Source organism: Crotalus tigris, unplaced genomic scaffold (genome assembly GCF_016545835.1).
Source record: "Crotalus tigris isolate CLP2741 ecotype Arizona unplaced genomic scaffold, ASM1654583v1 scf7180000023712.884563, whole genome shotgun sequence".
Taxonomy (NCBI): domain Eukaryota; kingdom Metazoa; phylum Chordata; class Lepidosauria; order Squamata; family Viperidae; genus Crotalus; species Crotalus tigris.
This window is the reverse complement of record NW_024100134.1, coordinates 535,309-553,348: the sequence shown is the minus strand read 5'-3', so window position 1 is coordinate 553,348 and position 18,040 is coordinate 535,309. Positions and strand designations below refer to the sequence as shown.

Sequence of the window (18,040 nt, the reverse complement as noted above, 5' to 3'; positions counted from 1 at the left end):
CGAAACACGCAGCTTTCTCGGGAATAGGTCAGCCCTGCAATTCGCAGCAGGAGCAGCCCTTCCGACGTGCTGCTTGGCTTAGCAAGTGAAGACGCTGCTGATACTCTTATTTTAAGGCACCTGGGAATAAGCCTCGCAGGAACGAGTGGGACGCAGGCCTCCCGAGGGGGACCCACTCGCAGTTTTTGCTTCTTAGTCCCACATTAATCCCAAACCCTAGTCCCAAAGGGTCTCTTTGATTTCCTTACTCGCGAGTAAAGCCCTAAGTAAAGCATTTCTGCGGGACGAGCAGGAGCGAGGCTTGGACGCCCTTATGAAGCCACACCCTTATCCTCGCCAGTACAGTTTACTAGTCGGCCTCGTTTTGGGGGAATATTAGGAATATTATCAATATTCCACAGGATCCCAGTGGCGTTTCCTCAGAGGCCGAGGGAGGGAGGTGTGCCCTGTCTCAGAGAAGGCCCCTCGGCTGAGCCCTTCTTCCCGGAGGGCAAAACCCCAACGACTGACTCGGCGCCTGCCCAGCCACTGAACCCCCAAAACAACGCAAGAGGATAAAACACCGTGGAAAAAAATAATCAGAAAAAAAAAAATTCAGCCGCGCTGAATTCTTCCCCGTTTGCAGCGCTCCTTGCTCGACGCGTGTGTGACTCTGCCCCCCCTTTTTTCCCTTCGTCCCCCTAAAAGCACATTTCTTTAGAAAGGGGTCCCTGGCAAGCTCAGAGAGTCTTCTCCTCTTTCGGGGACCCCCGCCGGACTTTTGAACCAACCCTGGTTCCCTCCAACGAGGTCTTTGCGCCCCGCTGGGTTCATTCAGACGGTCCTGGGTTTTATTTTATTTTATTTTTTTGCCACCGGGAGGCAAAATACTTCACCCTGGCAAATGATCAGAGGGTGAGTCTTTGGAGGTCTTCAGAAAAAGCCCCCTCTGTTTTTCTCCTCCCCCCCCCCTCCCCTTCCCGGAGCATGTGAGGCTCACAGTTTGGGAAGTGATTCAACCCCGGGACAGGTTCGAGGCGAGATTTCTTCGATCGGTTAAGGCAAAGGGTCTTTGGGAGTAGTTGAGGTGATGGAAGTAAATTGGGAAAGGGAGGGAGGGAGGGAGGGAGGGAGGAAGGAAGGAAGGAAGGAAGGAAGGAAGGAAGGAAGGAAGGAGAAAAGGGAGGGAGAGAAGGAAGGAGAAGGAGAGAAGGAAGGAGAGGAAGAGAGGAGGGATGGAAGGAAGGAAGGAAGATGGAGGAGGGATGGAAGAAAGGAGAGGGAGAGAAAAGGAAGGAAGGAAGATGGACGAGGGAAGGAGGGAAGGAAAGAAGGAAGGAAGGAGAGGGAGGGAGAGAGGAGGGAAGGAAGGAAGGAAGGAGAAAAGGGAGGGAGAGAAGGAAGGAGAGGGAGAGAGGAGGGAAGGAAGGAAAGAAGGAAGGAAGGAAGATGGAGGAGGGAGGGAAGAAAGAAGAGGGAGAGAGAAAAGGAAAGAAGGAAGGAAAGAAGCAAGGAAGGAGAGAGGAAGGAAGGAAGGAAGGAAGGAAGGAAGGAAGGAAGGAAGGAAGGAAGGAAGGAAGGAAGGAAGGAAGGACATGTGTCGCAAACTGCCCAGTGCACTAAACCCACTCCTGCCCTTCAAACGACCAATTCTCCACCGGTTCCACTGAGAATTACGCCCGGGGTCCCACCACCGTCTTTTCTTTCCCTCCAGCACGAAATCTAAAAAAAAGAAGATATTTCCCTGCTATTTCGCCTTTTTCGAGTGGGGTGATGATGATGATGATGGGGGGGGGCATTTTTAAGCAAGGCTCCTCTTCCCCCCCCCCCAGCGACCTTACTAACCCAGCTCAGGTCCAAAGCGGCCCACGAGGGGCGACCTGAAAGAAGACCGGACACTTTCAGCCCATTTACAGAGTAGGCTATTAACCGTCTCATCCCTGCAGGCGTTTCTCTCTTTCTGGTTGTTCGAGGCAGCAACCTTCGCAGCCCTGAATCCCACCATGCCCCAAAGATGTGGCTTTTCATTTAAAGGGGGGGGGGAGGGCGAAGGACAGTGAAAAGCTGACCTGGGTAATCACACCCTCCCAAGCAATACAATGTTGGCTCTCCTTCTTTTCAGCCACCCCCCCCCAAAGGTGCTTTTTTCCAAAAGGCCACTGGATCGCCCAGTTGCAGTAGTAGTAGCCCGTTTTCAGGGGTTCAGTCGCGTTCCCTCCGGCAAGCTTTCCCCGGTTGTGGGTTGCGTGCGTTGCACACACACACACACACACACACGCGAGTGCAAAGAGGCCGGAGCTGAATTCCAACATGGGTGGGGGGAAAATTAGAGAAGGAGCTTAAACTCGAAGTTTAAGGCTCTCAGTTCTCACAAACTCACGCGGGGGGTGTGGGGGTGTGGAGAAGCTGGCTGTGCACATTCCACGGGAGGAAAATTAAATTTATATATTTATATAGCAAAACCGGGCAGGCTCAGCTTTTTTTTTTTTTTCCCTCACTCTTAACTCGCAAGCTGTAATTTATTTTTTTAAACCAGATCCTGTGAGATAGAAGGAGAAGGCCGACTTGAGTGGCGAGAATCAGAATCTAGCCCTTTTATTTTTTTTTGCTGCATTTTTTTTGCTTTTGTAAAATACACCTGTAATTCAACTTGTTTTCTTTATTCCCTTCCCGGAGGGGGAGAGAAAGAGAGAGAGAGAGAAAAAAGACCTTTTCGTAACCTCTTAAAGTGAGTTTAAAAGGAGGTCAAGTTATAACACAACAAACCAAGTCAAGATTTATGGAAATAATTCCTTCTGTCCCTCCTTCTCGCTTGAAACGTCTAAGTGATTTTAATGAAAAAAGGTCTTTTTAAAAAAAAAAAACAAGCCGATTTTTCCTGCGCTGCCTAGATTCGTTCCGATACGCCCATTACTGTTCTATGGAGAGATGTAAAACATAAAAATATTTCTCCCTCTCCTTTCTTTCTTTCTTTCTTTCTTTCTTTCTTTCTTTCTTTCTTTCTTTCTCTCTCTCTCTCTCCTCCCCTCTCCCTCTCTCTTTTTCTCTCTTTTTTTCCCCCACTCTTTCTCCTGCTCTTTCTCTCTCTCTTTTGCTACTCCGAGATCTACTCCTTTGTATTTCATTTGATTTTCAACAGGGCGTCATTGATGTAGAAATGCATTTTTAAATATATGTTTAACACCGCGCTGCTGGAGAAAAGTTTACTCTAAGATGTGGCATCATTCTGTTTAAGGAGTTTTTTTTCCCAGGTCACGAAAGACGGAGAATTGCAGTCTAAGGTTTGGGAAAGGCGAGCACAAAAACAGCCAGGTGATCATCTAAGATCAAAATGTAGGTGGGTAGGTAGGTATATACACGCATGCATGCATGCATACAGTGAAAAGGCACAATTGTATAAATATTGTAGCTTTTTCAAATGGATGGCTGGGAGCAGAATCCAGTTTTCAAACAATCCCCCCCCCCCTCCAAATCGCTCAGCTCAACTGCTAGTTTGTCCCAAAGCCAGTTCGTCAACTTCCAGGATCCGTTTTCCCCACCTCACAATATTTGTAAGAGGATGGGGTGGGAGTATCCGAGCCCACTCTCCATCCCGTCTGCAATTTGGAAGCAATGAGGGGGGGGGGAGAAAGGAAGGAAACGCTTAAACACCTTACAAGGAAACGTTTTTTCTCTCTCTTTCACCGATCCCCGCTTTGCGTCTTTTCCTTCGGCTGGTTGCAAAAAAAGAGTTGACGGCTTTCCGAATGAGCGGCCGGGGAAAAAAAATTACAAATAAAAATCCGAAAATCCTCCGGGGGGGGGGGTCAACTCTCTCTCTCTCCTTGCTCCTTCCCGCCCGGCAATCGCGGATCCTCGGGAAAATTGCGCTTCCCGAATTTCTCTCTCTACCCGGAGGAAATTTGCGGGTGATTTTCTCTTCTTCCCCACCCTCTTCTTTTATTTAAAAATCTGCTGAAGACGGTGCTTCTTTTATTTAAAAATCTGCTGATCCCAACGGGGCTTCGCTTACCTAACTATGGTTGGGAATCTAAACCGGAGACAAGCCCGGTGACTTCATATTTCTATCGACACACCTTCCAAGCAAGCGACTGGTGCAGAGAGAATGCCGTATATTATTATTATTATTAATCATCGCACAGTCAGCCAGATGTTCAGACTGGATTTGGCATTATTATTAATTATTATTATTATTATTATTACTGATCATCTCACAATGAGCCAGATGTTCAGACTGGATTTGGCATTTTGTCTACCTATCGAGTCTTTACCCAGGACCTGGGATAGGCAGATGTGGATGTTTGATGCTATTACAGATATCGTCGCAGTTATTATTATTATTATTATTATTATTATTATTATTATTATAGATCATCGCACAATCAGCCAGATGTTCAGACTGGATTTGGCATTTTGTCTACCTATTGAGTCCTTACCCAGGACCTGGGATAGGCAGATGTGGATGTTTGATGGTATTACAGGTATTATTATTATTATTATTATTATTATTATTATTACTACTACTACTACTACCACCACCACTAAAACTACTACAACTACTACATGGGAATTGGGGCGCTGGAGGATACGCGAAGCAGAATGGGGGGGGTCCCTCTGTGTGTTTGTGTGTGTGTGTGTGTGTGTGTGTGTGTGTGTATGGTGTTAGGATATTTTTTTACTACTTCCCTCGCCCCCCACCCCACGGCTTAGCTTAGAAACCCAGCTTGCTCTGAACATTAAGCTCCTGATAAGAGAGCGTGGAGGCCGCGAGGATTTATCGCTTGCTGATAAGAGTCTCCCCCGTTTCAGAATCAGGTGATTGGGGGGGGGAATGGGAGGAATAAAACCCCCAGGTAGAAACCGTTTGAAAGTCGCCTCTTTCCCCAGACAGAAAGAGGAGACGCGCCAAACTTTATCCCGCGCCAATCTTTATGCAAGGATCCTATCAAAATTGTGGTGAAAGCATTGTTGTTTTTATGCGCCCAGCTATTCTGTCCTCGGGAAGATTGGAAAAGGCTAAGGAGAAAAGAGAGCGCCCCCAGCACTGGGCTCTTGGAGACAGAATTGGGAAGAGGGGCCTCGAGCTGGCAGTGGCTAGAGCCCCCACCCCCACCCCCAAAGCCAGGGTTGGGCTGAAATCCTGTGCCCGTCTAAGGAAGGGCCTTTCAGAGGGGGCGAAAAGGCAGCGATGGCGGCTGCCTGCCAGCGCTCCAGTTCCCAGTGGAGTGATTATCTGAAGATAGAGACACGTGTCAATGGCGTAGGATTCCCCCGGGCCAGAAGGACAGAGCTAAAGTAAAGAGGAAGAGGGAGGAAGGGGAAAGAAAGAAAGAAAGAAAGAAAGAAAGAAAGAAAGAAAGAAAGAAAGAAAGAAAGAGGGAGGGAGGGAGGAAGGAAAGAAAGAAAGAAGGAAAGAAAGAAAGAAAGAAAGAAAGAAAGAAAGAAAGAAAGAAAGAAAGAAAGGGGGTAAGGAGGAAGGAAGGAAAGGAGAAATGGAAGGTAGGGAGGGAGGGAGGGAGGAAAGGGAAGGAGACAGAAAAAAGAGAGAAAAGGAAAGAAAGAAAGAAAGAAAGAAAGAAAGAAAGAAAGAAAGAAAGAGAAAGGGAAGGAAACAAGGAGAAAAGGCAGGCAACCAGGAAGGAAGGAAGAAGGGAGGAAAGGAAAGGAAGGAGAGAGAAAAAAGAGGAAGAGAAAGAAAGAAAGAAAGAAAGAAAGAACCAAAGAAAACCATAAATGTAAGGAAGAAAAGGAAACAAAGAGAAAAGGAAGGAAGGAAGGAAGGCGCCCACTTACAAATCCGTGCTTGTCCGATATGTTGTTGGTGAGCTTCAGCTTATGGAAGGCCACCGGCTTGGCCATCCACTGCTCGCCCGTGGCCGGACTATCTGGGTGGATGTACATCCTCTTCGGCATCTCCGGGTCGGCTTTGCCGGCCACCATCCAACGCGAGTTGTGGAACTTGTAGCGACAATCGTCGGCAGCCACAATATCCATCAGCAAAATGTACTTGGCTTTCTTATCCAGGCCGCTGACCCTCACTTTGAAAGGGGGGAACATCCGTCTGAAGGCGAAAGAGAGAGACGAGACTAAATCTCGGCGCAATTCCAATTCCATATATTTAAAATTATGAATAAAAAGAAGAATATCATACTTTGCAACCCACTTCTGCACCTGTCCCTTTAAACTAACTAGGGCCCAACAACGAGTGATCCCTGGTTAATAATGTCCATTAAATGCCACAATTCTCTCTAAATTTCCTGCTCGGACAAGCTTGAAGGCCTGTGTCCCCCTCCCCTTTCTATGATACAGCCCCCCTCTGTTAAACTGGGGGAGACTCGGTTTACTCCCGAATAATACACCGCTTTGGTCTTTTCCCTGGACGCCCCCCCCCCCAGACTTCAGTCAAACTTCCCAAGAAGGAACTGAAAATGGGGTAGGCAGGAGTGGGTGGGGGGGTCTTTTCCCCTTCGGAAACTCGGAACAATTAATCCGGAGTAACAACGTCTGCTTCCTTCCCCCCACCCCTGCGGGGTCGCCCCGATTTTAGCCTTTGCCGGGGGGGGGGTTCATTTCTCTCCTTCGCTATCAAAACAGACTCGGGGCAAAGACAATCCAGCATGCCTTCATTTGGTTAAGGAAATATTTCTAACCGGTCCAATCATTTCTGCTTTAGAAGCCCGAAGAAGGCTAAACAATAAAACCGTTTCAATTAAAAGAATAACAAAAAAAACCCCACTTCTCTTCCTACCACCTGCAGGCACCTATCCAGCCATTTTAAAGAGAGGTGCTTCCCACTCAAGGGAGCTTTTCTACACTTCTCTCTCTCTCTCACTCACACACACACACACAGGGAAATAATCCGAGTTATGGATTTGCACCAAAAAAAAAGGGAAATTATGAAGAGGGAGGTGATTTACCCCCTCCTCCCCCCCCCGAAGGTCCCTTTGCCTGGAGTTAAAATGAAAACTAAAACTAAAACTTAAAACACAGAAACCTGGAATTAAAAAGCCTGCAAGATTCTCTCTTGGAGAAGAAGCAGCTGCTTGGGTTTGACTTAAACTCAGCCTCGGTGTCCGAGGTTGGCTGGATAAAAACCCCGAGGCTAGGGAGGACGGGGGGGGGGGGAGGAAGGGCGTGTACAGAGGACCCCTTTAATAACAGAAGGAAGAAGTGATTTTAAAAAAAAACAACGCGAAGGACAGGCCGCTGGAAGAGAGACAAGCGAAAGGAGGGGGAAAAAAAACGCATAGGGGAAAAAAAAAAAACCGCATAAAGTCCCTCTGTAAAACCAATAACTCCTCAGATATTTTAAAAAAGGGGGGGACAAAAAGCAGGGGTGCAAATGACACCCCCCCCTACACACACACACAGACACCCACACACAGATCCAATCAATTTAATCAGCCTAAAAACTTGAACCAGGAAGGCCGGCCGGGGATGGGTGGGAAATTATAAAAACGCGAATCTGGGCAGTTTTTCTTTTGCTTGATTTTTTTACTCGCGAGGAAACCTCGCCGTTGCCCCGAGCTCTGGGGGCAACCGAGCCTGGGACACTAGGCCACCTGCCCGCCTTGCCAGACTTTTTACACGGGAATCCTGTACACGGATTTTTGGGGGGTGGTTGTTTTTTTTTTCCCCTGCCAGCCGCCCCCAACTATTTCCAGCTGTGGCTTTCCAGATGTTGGCGCATTAAAAAAAAACGTAGTTTTTTTTTCTTTAAAAAAAAAAAAATCCTTCTGATTTGCTCAAAATGATTCAGAATGGCAGAAGAACAGACAAGAGATATTGCAAAGGGACCAGCGAGAAATTCTTTAAAAAAAGAAGGAAAAAAAGCGCAGGTCAACCTTTACATCGAAATAAACTGCATGTGGAAATAGAGCCTAAACTGCAGTTCAGTGTTTAAAGAATAAGAATCGGAATTCTAAAGGGGACGGGGGTGGGTGGGTTTGGACGCCAATTTCTCGAAACTGCTTCGGGGGGGGGGAATCATCCTGTCTTTTTAAAAAATAAAAATAAAAAATAAGATAAATGGCTTTCAGGCTCCTTGTCAAGTCCCCCACCCCGCTCTCCTAACCCGCCTGTCTGAAATCAACCCTCCGCTCGTTTCAGGATTTCCAGGGACCTCCAAACGGAAGATTCCCTTTCGCAGATATCAGCCTAAATATTTGGGATGCGAAGGGAGGGGGGTTGGGGTTGGAGACAGCAGGGCTCAAACTGGAAAAATTGCAAATATTGTTGTATTAGTAACGTGGCGAAGCCCCATCTCGCGGAAAGGAGAAAAAAAGTTGGTTTTTCTCTGCTTTCCCACGGGAAAACCCCAACAGGGATTCTGGAAATTATATGATTTGTTCGTTACTTCTTACTCTTTTTCCGCACTTACTTCAAAAGGGCACAGCGTGTTGTTGATGATGATGGTGGTGAATTCTCCCTCTCTCCCTAATATATACTAAAAATCCTTCTGCATATTATTATTATTATTATACAAGGACAATTTGTCTTCTGTCCCCAATAAATACTAACAATCCTTCTAACATATATTTATATGTAATATTGCTATTTTATTATTATTGTTGGACAAGGGCTGAATTCTTTCCTCCCTCCACAATAAATAATAAAATCATTTCGCATATGTATTATGTTGCTGTTTTATGATTATTGGACAAGGGCTGAATTCTTTCCTGTCTCCACAATAAGTAATAAAATCATTTCGCATGCGTATTATTGTGGCTATTTTATTATAATTGGACAAGGACTGAATGAATTCTCCTTCTTTCCATCATAGATACTCAAAATCCTTCTGCATGTATATTATTATTGCTACTGTATTATCATTATTATAGGACAGGGACTGAATTCTCTCTCTTTCCATAATAATTACTAAAAAAAACCCTTTTGCATCTATATAATTATTGCTATTACATTATTGTTGGACCAGGATTGGATTCTCTCTCTCTCTCTCTCTCTCTCTCTCTCTCTCTCTCTCTCTCTCTCTCTCTCTCTCTCTCTCTCTCTCTCCCCACAAAATTGCTAAAATCATTCTGCCTATATTATTATTATTGGTGTTGTTAGCTCTTTGAGAATCCGGTGGCCTCAAAATCTAATCCACAGGGCTCTAGCCAGGCAGAAACTTCTTACGTTTTCTGCACTACTTAGCTTCAAAGGGAATAGCACTACATAGTCTTATTTTAGGATGATAACACACAAGGGCTGGCTTTCCCCCCCCCCCCGAGGTCCATAAACCACTCCTTCCGCACATTCCATTAATATTCCCATTTATTCCTAATTCTTGTTCTGTGCAGCTTTGCTTTGAAAAAAGACCCTGTACAGACAGGGACAGTCAACTACATTACTACGACCGTGGTTATTACCGTGGTCATCCATTCCACGGCTGGCTTTTTTTTTTCCTGCCCGGTGAAATCTACTTTATTGTTGTGATGATTCTTTTTAATTAATAGCGGTGGGGGGGAGCGGCGGGGGGGGGTAGGGAGCTCTTCCTTACCTGCCCGATTTCGTGATCACCATCTCGGTGCCCAGTTTGTGGAATTCGTCCCAGAGGTCTTTGGCTTCCAACGTGACTTTGGGGTCGTCTTCCACTTCCTCCTCCGGCTCCAAGCTTTTCAGCGACCGCAGATGGGCGGCTTGGTGGTGATGTCCGAGAGCCGAGACGTGCAAGCCGGCTTCGGCGGCGGCTCCAGCCAGGCTGGGATCCGCCAAGGGCTTGGTGAGGGCGGCGGGGGGCAGAGCCAGCGCCGGGAAGAAGGAAGGCTGGGCGGCCGCTAAGAAAGCAGACATGGGGAAGTCGGCTGGCCTGGGCGCGTGGAAGGGGTGGTAAGCCATCGCAGCCCCGGAGAACGCTGGATCTCTCATCGGGACATCCACAAAGCCAGGCGGGAAAAGCGAGGCCCCCCAGGCCGAGAGGGCTAGCGGCGGGAAGGAAGAAGCCGGCGGCCCGCTGAATTTCAGCCCGGCTTGCTTGGCGCTCAGCGGCGGAGGTCTAGTCAGTTTCAACCTACCGGCGCTTTCAGCCAGGCTGCCGTCTTCGCCTCCTTTCGGGGCTTGGCAGAGAGGGAGGGGGGGAGAAGAGGGGAGCACCGCAGAAGACGGGTGGGGAGCCCAGGCCCCCGCCACCACCACCACCACCCCTGGCGACTCCGACGATCGGAAGCCTCCGGACGGGTTGCCGGACGCCCGGAGGGGCTTCTTCTTCGCCGCCGCCAACGGGAGGCAGGCCGGCAGGGAAGGGACGCCCCCCCCCTTCCTTCGCTGAGATCTTCAAAAATCAAGAAAAATCAAGAAGATCCGGGGGGGTCCCCTCCCCCGCCACCGATTCCTCACGCCTCGGGATCTTGCAGCTTTTTTGATGGGGGGGGGTGGTTCTTTAATTTAAAAAGAAAAAAAGAAAGAAAAGCACCTCTCCAGACGAGCTTGCAAACTTGGGGGGCTTGCTTTGGGAGGGGGCAGTCGGGCAGGGCAGCGTCGTCGTCCCCCCCCCCCTCCCGGGCGCCTGCAGCCTGGAGAACAACTCCCGGCCGTTCCGAGAGAGAGAGAGAGAGAGAGACAGAGAGAGAAAGAGAGAGAGTGAGAGAGAGAGAAAGAGAAAGAGAGAGAGCCGAGTTGGATCTTGGAGGAATAAAGAGCGAGCGGTTCGTTCCGGGCTGGCACTCAGCTCTCGGGCCGGCTCTGCCTCTCAGCCTTTTCCAATCCAAAGCGAAAGCAAAGGGCGGATTCCTCGAGTCAAGAAGCGCGAGGCTCCGGCGTCGGATCGAGCCCGGCTCGGGGGGCGAAGAGGAGAGCCGGACGGTTCATCGCTCCGGCCGGGAGAACTCCGGGTGGAATGCTTCTCTTTTCCCCTGCTGGCTTCGCTCTGCAAAAAAAAAAAAAAAAAAAGGAAAGAAAGAAAGAAAAAAAAAAAAGCTGGGGGCTGTCTCGCGTGCGCCGCCTCGCTCCTCTCCCCGCTTCCTCCGCCTCTTTGCTCGCTCGCTCCGCTCGCTCCACCCGCCGCCCACCCGCGTCCCCCCCTCCTTTCCCTTCCCTTCCCTTCCCCTTCTTCCCTCCGCCGGCGCGTTTCCACCTCTCTTCCCTCTTTCTCTCCCCCCCCACCCCCCCCACTCTTAATGATTGTGGATTTTACGAAGCGCAGACCAATTGTGGAAGCCCAGAGGCGTGGTTTTGACAGGTTGGGCCCATCTGCGGGGGGGGGAGGGAGGGAGGGGGGAGGCAGAATTAAAAAAAATAAAATAAAAAAGGCAGAAAAGAAAGCGGTTTGCTGCAGGGGGGGGAAGGAAAGAAGGAGGAAGGAGGAGGAGGGAGAGAAGGAGAGAGCGAGCGAGCGAGGAAGACTTGGGCGAAGGTGTCGGGAAAACTCTGGCCAGAAAGCAAACATGTCAACAGAATAAAATATTAACCGAGGCTGGAGGCCTTATAGGAGGCCTCCCCACGCCGGACCGGGGTTCCCGGGCGGCAGGATCCTGGCTCACCGAGCGGGAGGGAAGCTTCCCCGGAGCTGCTACCAAAGGCTGTCCGAAGCTGCCCGGGCAGCCAGCAAGGCAGCAAGCGCCCCGCCGCCGCCCAACGCGGCGGACCGCAGCCTTTAAGAACGGCATCCTGGAGCGAAAGGCAGAAGATTGGCGTCCCGGGGGTGGAGGTGTGGGTGGAGGGATGGGGGGGGGGCTAGGGGGTTGCACGAGGGAGGGGTCAGGGACAAGAGACGAGGCTGACCCACGGGGGCGTCCTAGTTCCACGAAGCAGGAGTTAAAGGAAGGCCAATAAGCCCCCTTCCCCCCCCTTTCCCAAGACCTTTAAACACGCGGGCGTTTTGAGGGCCGGTGAGAACACGACGCCGGGTTAAAACCTCGGATAAGGTTATTTCTCCCCCTTTTTCCAAGCGCCTTCGGCCCCGGTGCGCCCCAGCCTCGTTGCAACCCCAAGCCCGCCGCGTCTTCCTCGGATTTCCCCCTTCGCACGTCTGCTTCCCTCTCACACACCCCTTCTCTCGCTTCCTCCCCTTCGGCCCGGCGCCCTAAGGCTTAACGCTCCAAGGAGGCGCGTTTGGACCGGGCAAGAGGTTTTTGGGGGGGGTGGGGGGGTGGGAAGAGCTGATCTGGTGCCCGGTTTTGCCCCAAACTTGCAAAGAACTCAGGCCGCCGGTGTCAAGTCCGCAAGTAAATAATCTTGCCCGCCAGGGTGTTCTCTTTGCCCAGTCAAGACGGAGGGATGTAGTATCTATCCCTGGGCGAAGATTGAGCGGACGCTGCCCCGAAAAGCTTGCAGCGCCCCAGTTATAAGAGACGCCGCTTCCCTCCCGAGTCCCCGGAGCCGGTTAGTTTTTTACCCTGCGGGAATAAAACCCTTTACCTTGGGGTAAAGAAGCCTGCTAGGGAGCAGGCTGGGTGTAAACCGAAAGCCTCGGCCAAGCCAGCCCCTCGCCCTTACTCGGGAGTAAATGCCAACTTCGAGAAAAGCGGCGCTTCCAACTTCGCGCAGCAATTTCGGGTCTCTGTCTTAGAGCAGCGCCGGGTCCAGCCCGAGCCCCAAGCGAGGCGCACAGACACCCCCGCCGCCCAGTTTGAAGGTGCGTGAGTGGGGGGGGGGAGGGACGAAAGAGAGAACCGGGGATCGAGCGGGTAGAATCCTTTGAATCAGTCCTGTCGGAGGGGGCTCTTTCGTCCTATCTCCCCCCCGCCCTCGGCGAGAGTTGGAGGCTAAGGCGCTGGCTCCTTCGGTCGAGACGCACTTAGGAAGGAAGGAAGGAAGGAAGGAAGGAAGGAAGGAAGGAAGGAAGGAAGGAAGGAAGGAAGGAAGGAAGGAAGAGCTGAGTGAAAAAACAGGGAAGGAAGGAAGAAAGAAAGGAAGGAAGGAAGAAAGAGCTGAGTGGAAAAACAGGGAAAGAAGGAAGGAAGGAAGGAAGGAAGGAAGGAAGGAAGGAAGGAAGGAAGGAAGGAAGGAAGGAAGGAAGAGCTGAGTGAAAAAACAGGGAAGGAAGGAAGGAAGGAAGGAAGGAAGGAAGGAAGGAAGGAAGCTGAGTGGAAAAACCAGGAAGGAAGGGGAGAAAGGAAAGAAAGAAAGAAAGAAAGAAAGAAAGAGAAAGAAAGAAAGAAAGAAAGAAAGAAAGAAAGAAAGAAAGAAAGAAAGAAAGAAAGAAAGAGCTGAGTGGAAAAAACAGGGAAGGAAGGAAGGAAAGATAGAAAGAAAGCTGAGTGGAAAAACAGGGAAGGAAGGAAGGAAGGAAGGAAGGAAGGAAGGAAGGAAGGAAGGAAGGAAGGAAGGAAGGAAAGGAGCTGAGTGGAAAACCGGGTTGGAAGGAAGGAAGGAAGGAAGGAAGGAAGGAAGGAAGGAAGGAAGGAAGGAAGGAAGGAAGGAAGGATAAAGCCGCGCCGCAGCTGAAAGTAGGGCCCACTCCGAGGCGCAGAAATGAATGGATTTCCGTGTCCCCCCCCTCCAACGAGGCTCAGGGCGGGGGATTAGCTGCAAGGCGATCCGCGTGGCTTTCTTCTCTCAACCTGGAATCTCGGATCGCCGGAGCGGAGGAAGGACCTAGGGAGACTCGGAGCATCGCCGCTTTAAGAGCCTCTTTGCGACGCCCAGCCGGACTGGCGAACGAACCTCCGACCCCAGCCAGCCACGCCGAGCGCCGGGCTCAGCAGGCCCTGCCAGACGCGGCGGCCTTCGGTGAGTGACAACAGCCGAGAGCCGTCGGGCACCCGCGGGAGAGATTTCCAGGGGTTCACCCGAGGCCCCGAAAGGGGGAATAATAATAATAATAATAATAATAATAATAATAATAATAATAATAATAATAATAATAATAATAATAATAATAAACCTGCAGAAGAAGGGGTAGAGGAAATACTGGGGTAGACCCGCGTTTGGTACGTGTGAACGCAGCCGCGCTTCCAGTCCGAGTTGCAGCCTTGATCTTCTCCGGGTTGCTTGCCTCCCCTCCCCCCCCCCACATCGCGCAGGGGGTCCCATCAAAGGCTTTGGGATCTGGCCCAGGGAGTTTGGCCAAGAGATTCCCTCAGCCCCGCCGCTTAGTAGTTGCAGGAGGAGAAAAACTGAAACGCGAACGTGGGAAAAGATGCGGGACTTTTGCCCCCACTTTACCCCGGCGCCTCCGAACCGAGCGGGATCTCGAAACGGGGGCCTCGGATTAAGCTAGGACGCCCGACTTCACTGCGCGAAGTCTGGGGAGGCTCTGCGTAAAAGCTGAGCGAGCAGAAGAAAACGGCCGTGCTCAAACTCCCGTAAACACGGGATAGGGTCCCGCTGGCTAATGTTCCGACGAGACGAAGAAGCCGGTTATTGAATGATCTCAGATGTGTGTGTGTGTGGGGGGGGTAGCTAATCAACTGCACCAGAAAGGAAACGAACGGGATGGATTGCAGCTGTCCTAGCGCTCCCCCCACCCCTCAGATAAATAAGCCTAAGGCAAACCAAGTTCGGCGTATTGAATTAAACGCAGTCCTGGGGCTTTTTGCTCATCCTAGCTTGGCCGGTTGTGGGAAAACAGCCAGCCCCCGCGGTGGGAATTGAATTTTTCGCAAAATTGTTGCGCCAGAGAACTAGATCGTGTAATATATATATTTAAAAAAAATGGAATGCGTGTATAAATTCATCCCTTATGGCTCAAAGTTGGTTAACTTAAAAGTCCCAAGCCACTCAGAATCAAGCCCGTTCAAACGCTCCGAAATGGCTTGGCTTAAACTCGGAGGAGATATGTTACAGAGTCCTTAGGACGGATGTTGAAATGCGTAGCTATGATCTGATCACTGTTGAAAGAGCAAACGGTGCAGGTGCTTTGATCTTGCCTGTAAACTGAACGGCTCTGTTTGCCAACGCTCCTCGCTGCTTTTCCCGGGGAAGCAGAATTCATTGGGTTGGGGATGGAGGGGCAGAGACAGCGAGAAAGAGAGAGAGAGAGAGAGAGGAGAGAAAGAAAGAGAGAGAAAGAGGGAGGGAAAGAGAGAGAGAAAGAGAAAGAGAGAGAGAAAGAGAGAGAGAGAAAGAGAAAGAGAAAGAGAGAGAGAGACGGGGTAGGGAAGGGAGAGAGAGAGAGAGAGAGACTGGGGGGGGGTAAGGAAGGGAGAAAGAGAGAGAAAGAGAGAGACGAGATGGCGATCGGTTTGCAAAAGCCGGTTTTGTTTAGATAGAGATTATTGGGGAGGGGGCGGGTGGGGGTCGAAGGAGAAGACAGCAGCGGCCTCTCTCTTCTCCTGCCCGCCCTTCTGCCCCCCCCGCCCGCCCGCCCACTCCCCAGATAGCCCCAGACGCCTCTAGAGGAGCCGGAGGTCGCCCCCGCCCTTCGCATTTGTCTTGATTGCAAAGAAGGGGGTGGGGGGGTGGAGAAGGGGTGAGTCAACAGCCCCGTGGCGCCAGGAGCTTGAAAGAAGCCCGGTGTGTGTGGGGGGGGACCCAGCGAGGCAGGTGCGTGGGGATGCGCGGATGGGTGTCGGAGGGGCATCTTCCAACGGGCCTTTGCCACAAGACCCCCTCCCTCCCCGCCTATTGACGTCTTTCTTCCTGGAAGTGGGAAGGGGCGTAGAAGCGCCCTCTCCCCATTCCAATAGGCACTGGGAGGCACTTGCGCGGTCCTTTCCGGAGCTGGGTGATGGATCCGCTCCCCCCCCTCCAGCTCACCCCTAGGTGGCTGCCTCTAATCAGCTTCAGAGAAAGACCGGAGGAGGGGAGGGGAGGGGAGGGGAGAGGAGAGGCTGGGCGTGTCTCAAGCGGGGGGGGGGGAGGAGTAGCCACGCCTTCCTCACTGCCCCCCCCTTTCTTCTCACCCTCTTACAAGAATTTCTTCCCATTTCGAATTGGCAGACTGGAGCCAATCAGAACCGCTCCCTGGCCTAGCACATTTATACCCTTCCCCACATTACAGGTGGTCCTCGGCTTACAACGATTCACGGAGTGGGCCCGTTTGAAGTTACTACAACACTGGGAAAAATGTGACTTACGATCGATCGGATTGTTCTTCACACTTACGACCGTTGTAGCATCCTTGCAAGGTCACGTGATCGAAATTCAGAGGCTTGACAACTGACTCGTATTTATGACGGTTGCAGTCCCGGGCTCACGCGATCAAACGATCGTGTTACTAACTGAACAATGCCAGTGATTCACTTAACGCCTGTGGCGTGAAAGGTCCCCAAAATGGAGCAAAACTCATTTAACAACTGTGTTGCTCAGCAGTGGAAATTTTGGACATAGTTGCCCTGCACAGGGACAACCATGAACCAGTGGAACGGCTTGCCACCAGAAGTTGTGTGGGTGCGTTATCGCTGGAGCTTTTTAAGAAGAGACTGGACTGTCAACTTGTCTGAAATGGTATAGGGGGTCTCCTGCTTGAGCTGGGGGTTGGACTACATGACCTCCAAGGTCCCTTCCAGCTCTATTCCGATTGATTGGCGGTAGTACCAAAAAGAACTTGGCTAACTGCAGTTAGAGTGCAGTACTGCAGTCCACTTTAGCTGACTGTGTTCAGCAGGTCAGCGGTTCAAATCTCACCGGCTCAAGGTTGACTCAGCCTTCCATCCTTCCGGGGTAGGTAAAATGAGGACCCAGATTGTTGGGGGCAATGTAAATATATATATACACATTGCTTACTGGTGTACATCGCTTAGAGAGTGCTTGCACTTAAAGCGGTATATAAGTCTCATAAATAAATAAATAAACCTCAAGAAGTTTGGGAAGGGGAATGGTTGGAAGGAGGACCACTAAGGGATCCTTCCAAGGCTAGAGGCTGGGATGGGAAACTGAGCAAGCCTTTTCAAAGATGTTTGCAAGGGTTTTCATTTGCTTAGCATTGCAGTTTAAACCTGATTTTTATATGTCCTTTGATCTCGATTGGGAGGTGGACAGAGTGGGTTGAAAAAGGAGCCACTATGGAAATAGTTTAGATAAATCAATCAATTAAAAAAAACAACAACAAGACACCCCTTTTTCTATTGTTACCGAAATGATGTCCATTGCAATCCAGAAGTTTTTCACACTTTTCGGTTTGTGTTTCCTTTCGTTTGGTTTCACTATCATCTCCCAGAAGAATTTAAGCTCTTTTAATACAGAGGCGCTCTTAATACAGAGATTTTAATTGTATTGAAATTGACCTTATGGGAGGTAAGAATTTCTCTTGGCTTTAGCTAAATAAAGTATTATTTTAGGATTCTTTCCTGCCCAGCCCAGAATTTGGGATGTGCAATTCTACAAGCTGAAGAAATAAATAAATGATTAACTAGCAATGAAAAGATAAGGTTTAAGAAATATAATAAAAGCTTTGGCCCTATTTTTAGGGGCGATGGGATCCTTCTCCTGAGTTATATAATTATAACCATGATTGAGATTTATAGAGAGCTGCTCTATAAGAATAATTGATCAGTGGAACAGCCTGCCTCAGAAGCAGTAAATGCTCCAACACTGGAAGTTTTTAAGAAGAGACTGGACAGCCATTTGTCCGAAATGGTGTAGGGTTTCCTGCCAGAGCAGGGGGTTGGACTAGATGACCTCCAAGGTCCCTTCCAACTTTACTATTATTATTATTATAAGCCTTTAAGCAAGACTTCCTCCAAGTGAACAAGTAGAGACTCACAAACAACTACACACCCTCAATGTTAGATTGTGTTAACTTGATCACTCTGCCTGGAGTAAAATTAAAGTTCCTGATCCCTGGAATTGGTTTTAACCCAGGCAGAAGAGAGTTCCAGACCAGGTTTTTTATTACACTTTTAGCAGAAGCCCCATCTTTTAAAAGTTCTTTATAATCATAGTTTCTGCTGCCATAACGAAAATGCAGTTTTGAGCAACAGTTCACCCTTCTAACCTTATACAGGTCATCCTCAACTTAGGACCACAATGGAGCCCCAAATTTGTGTTGTTGCGCGAGTCGTTCAGTGAGCTTTGCCCCATTTTACGACCTTTCTCGCACAGTTGCTAAGTGGATCACTGCAGTTGTTAGTACCATGGTTCTTAAGTAAATCTTAATTGATTTTGCTTGTCAGAAGGTCACAAAAGGGGATCACATGACCCGGGGACAATGCGACCGTCGTAAATGTGAGTCAGTTGCCAA

At 49.8% G+C, this 18,040-nt stretch overlaps 1 protein-coding gene across 3 annotated transcripts in view; it reads right to left on the bottom strand.

Annotated features, from left to right (window-relative positions):
• TBX2 (T-box transcription factor 2) overlaps positions 1-10,241 on the bottom strand; it is a 47,712-nt gene extending 37,471 nt beyond the window's left edge. The window contains exons 1-2 of one of the 3 annotated variants that reach the window (XM_039320838.1): positions 9,479-10,241; positions 5,773-6,040 (exon numbers count right to left, since the gene is read on the bottom strand). In XM_039320838.1, coding sequence (XP_039176772.1) covers positions 5,773-6,040; positions 9,479-9,846 — 636 coding nt within the window. In that variant the 5' untranslated portion in view covers positions 9,847-10,241. Of the gene's footprint in view, positions 1-5,772; positions 6,151-6,258; positions 6,358-6,973; positions 6,999-9,478 lie in introns of those variants that run through there. The other 2 variants (XM_039320840.1, XM_039320839.1) reach the window with 2 other exon arrangements.
• Between the last annotated feature and the right edge of the window lie 7,799 nt (positions 10,242-18,040).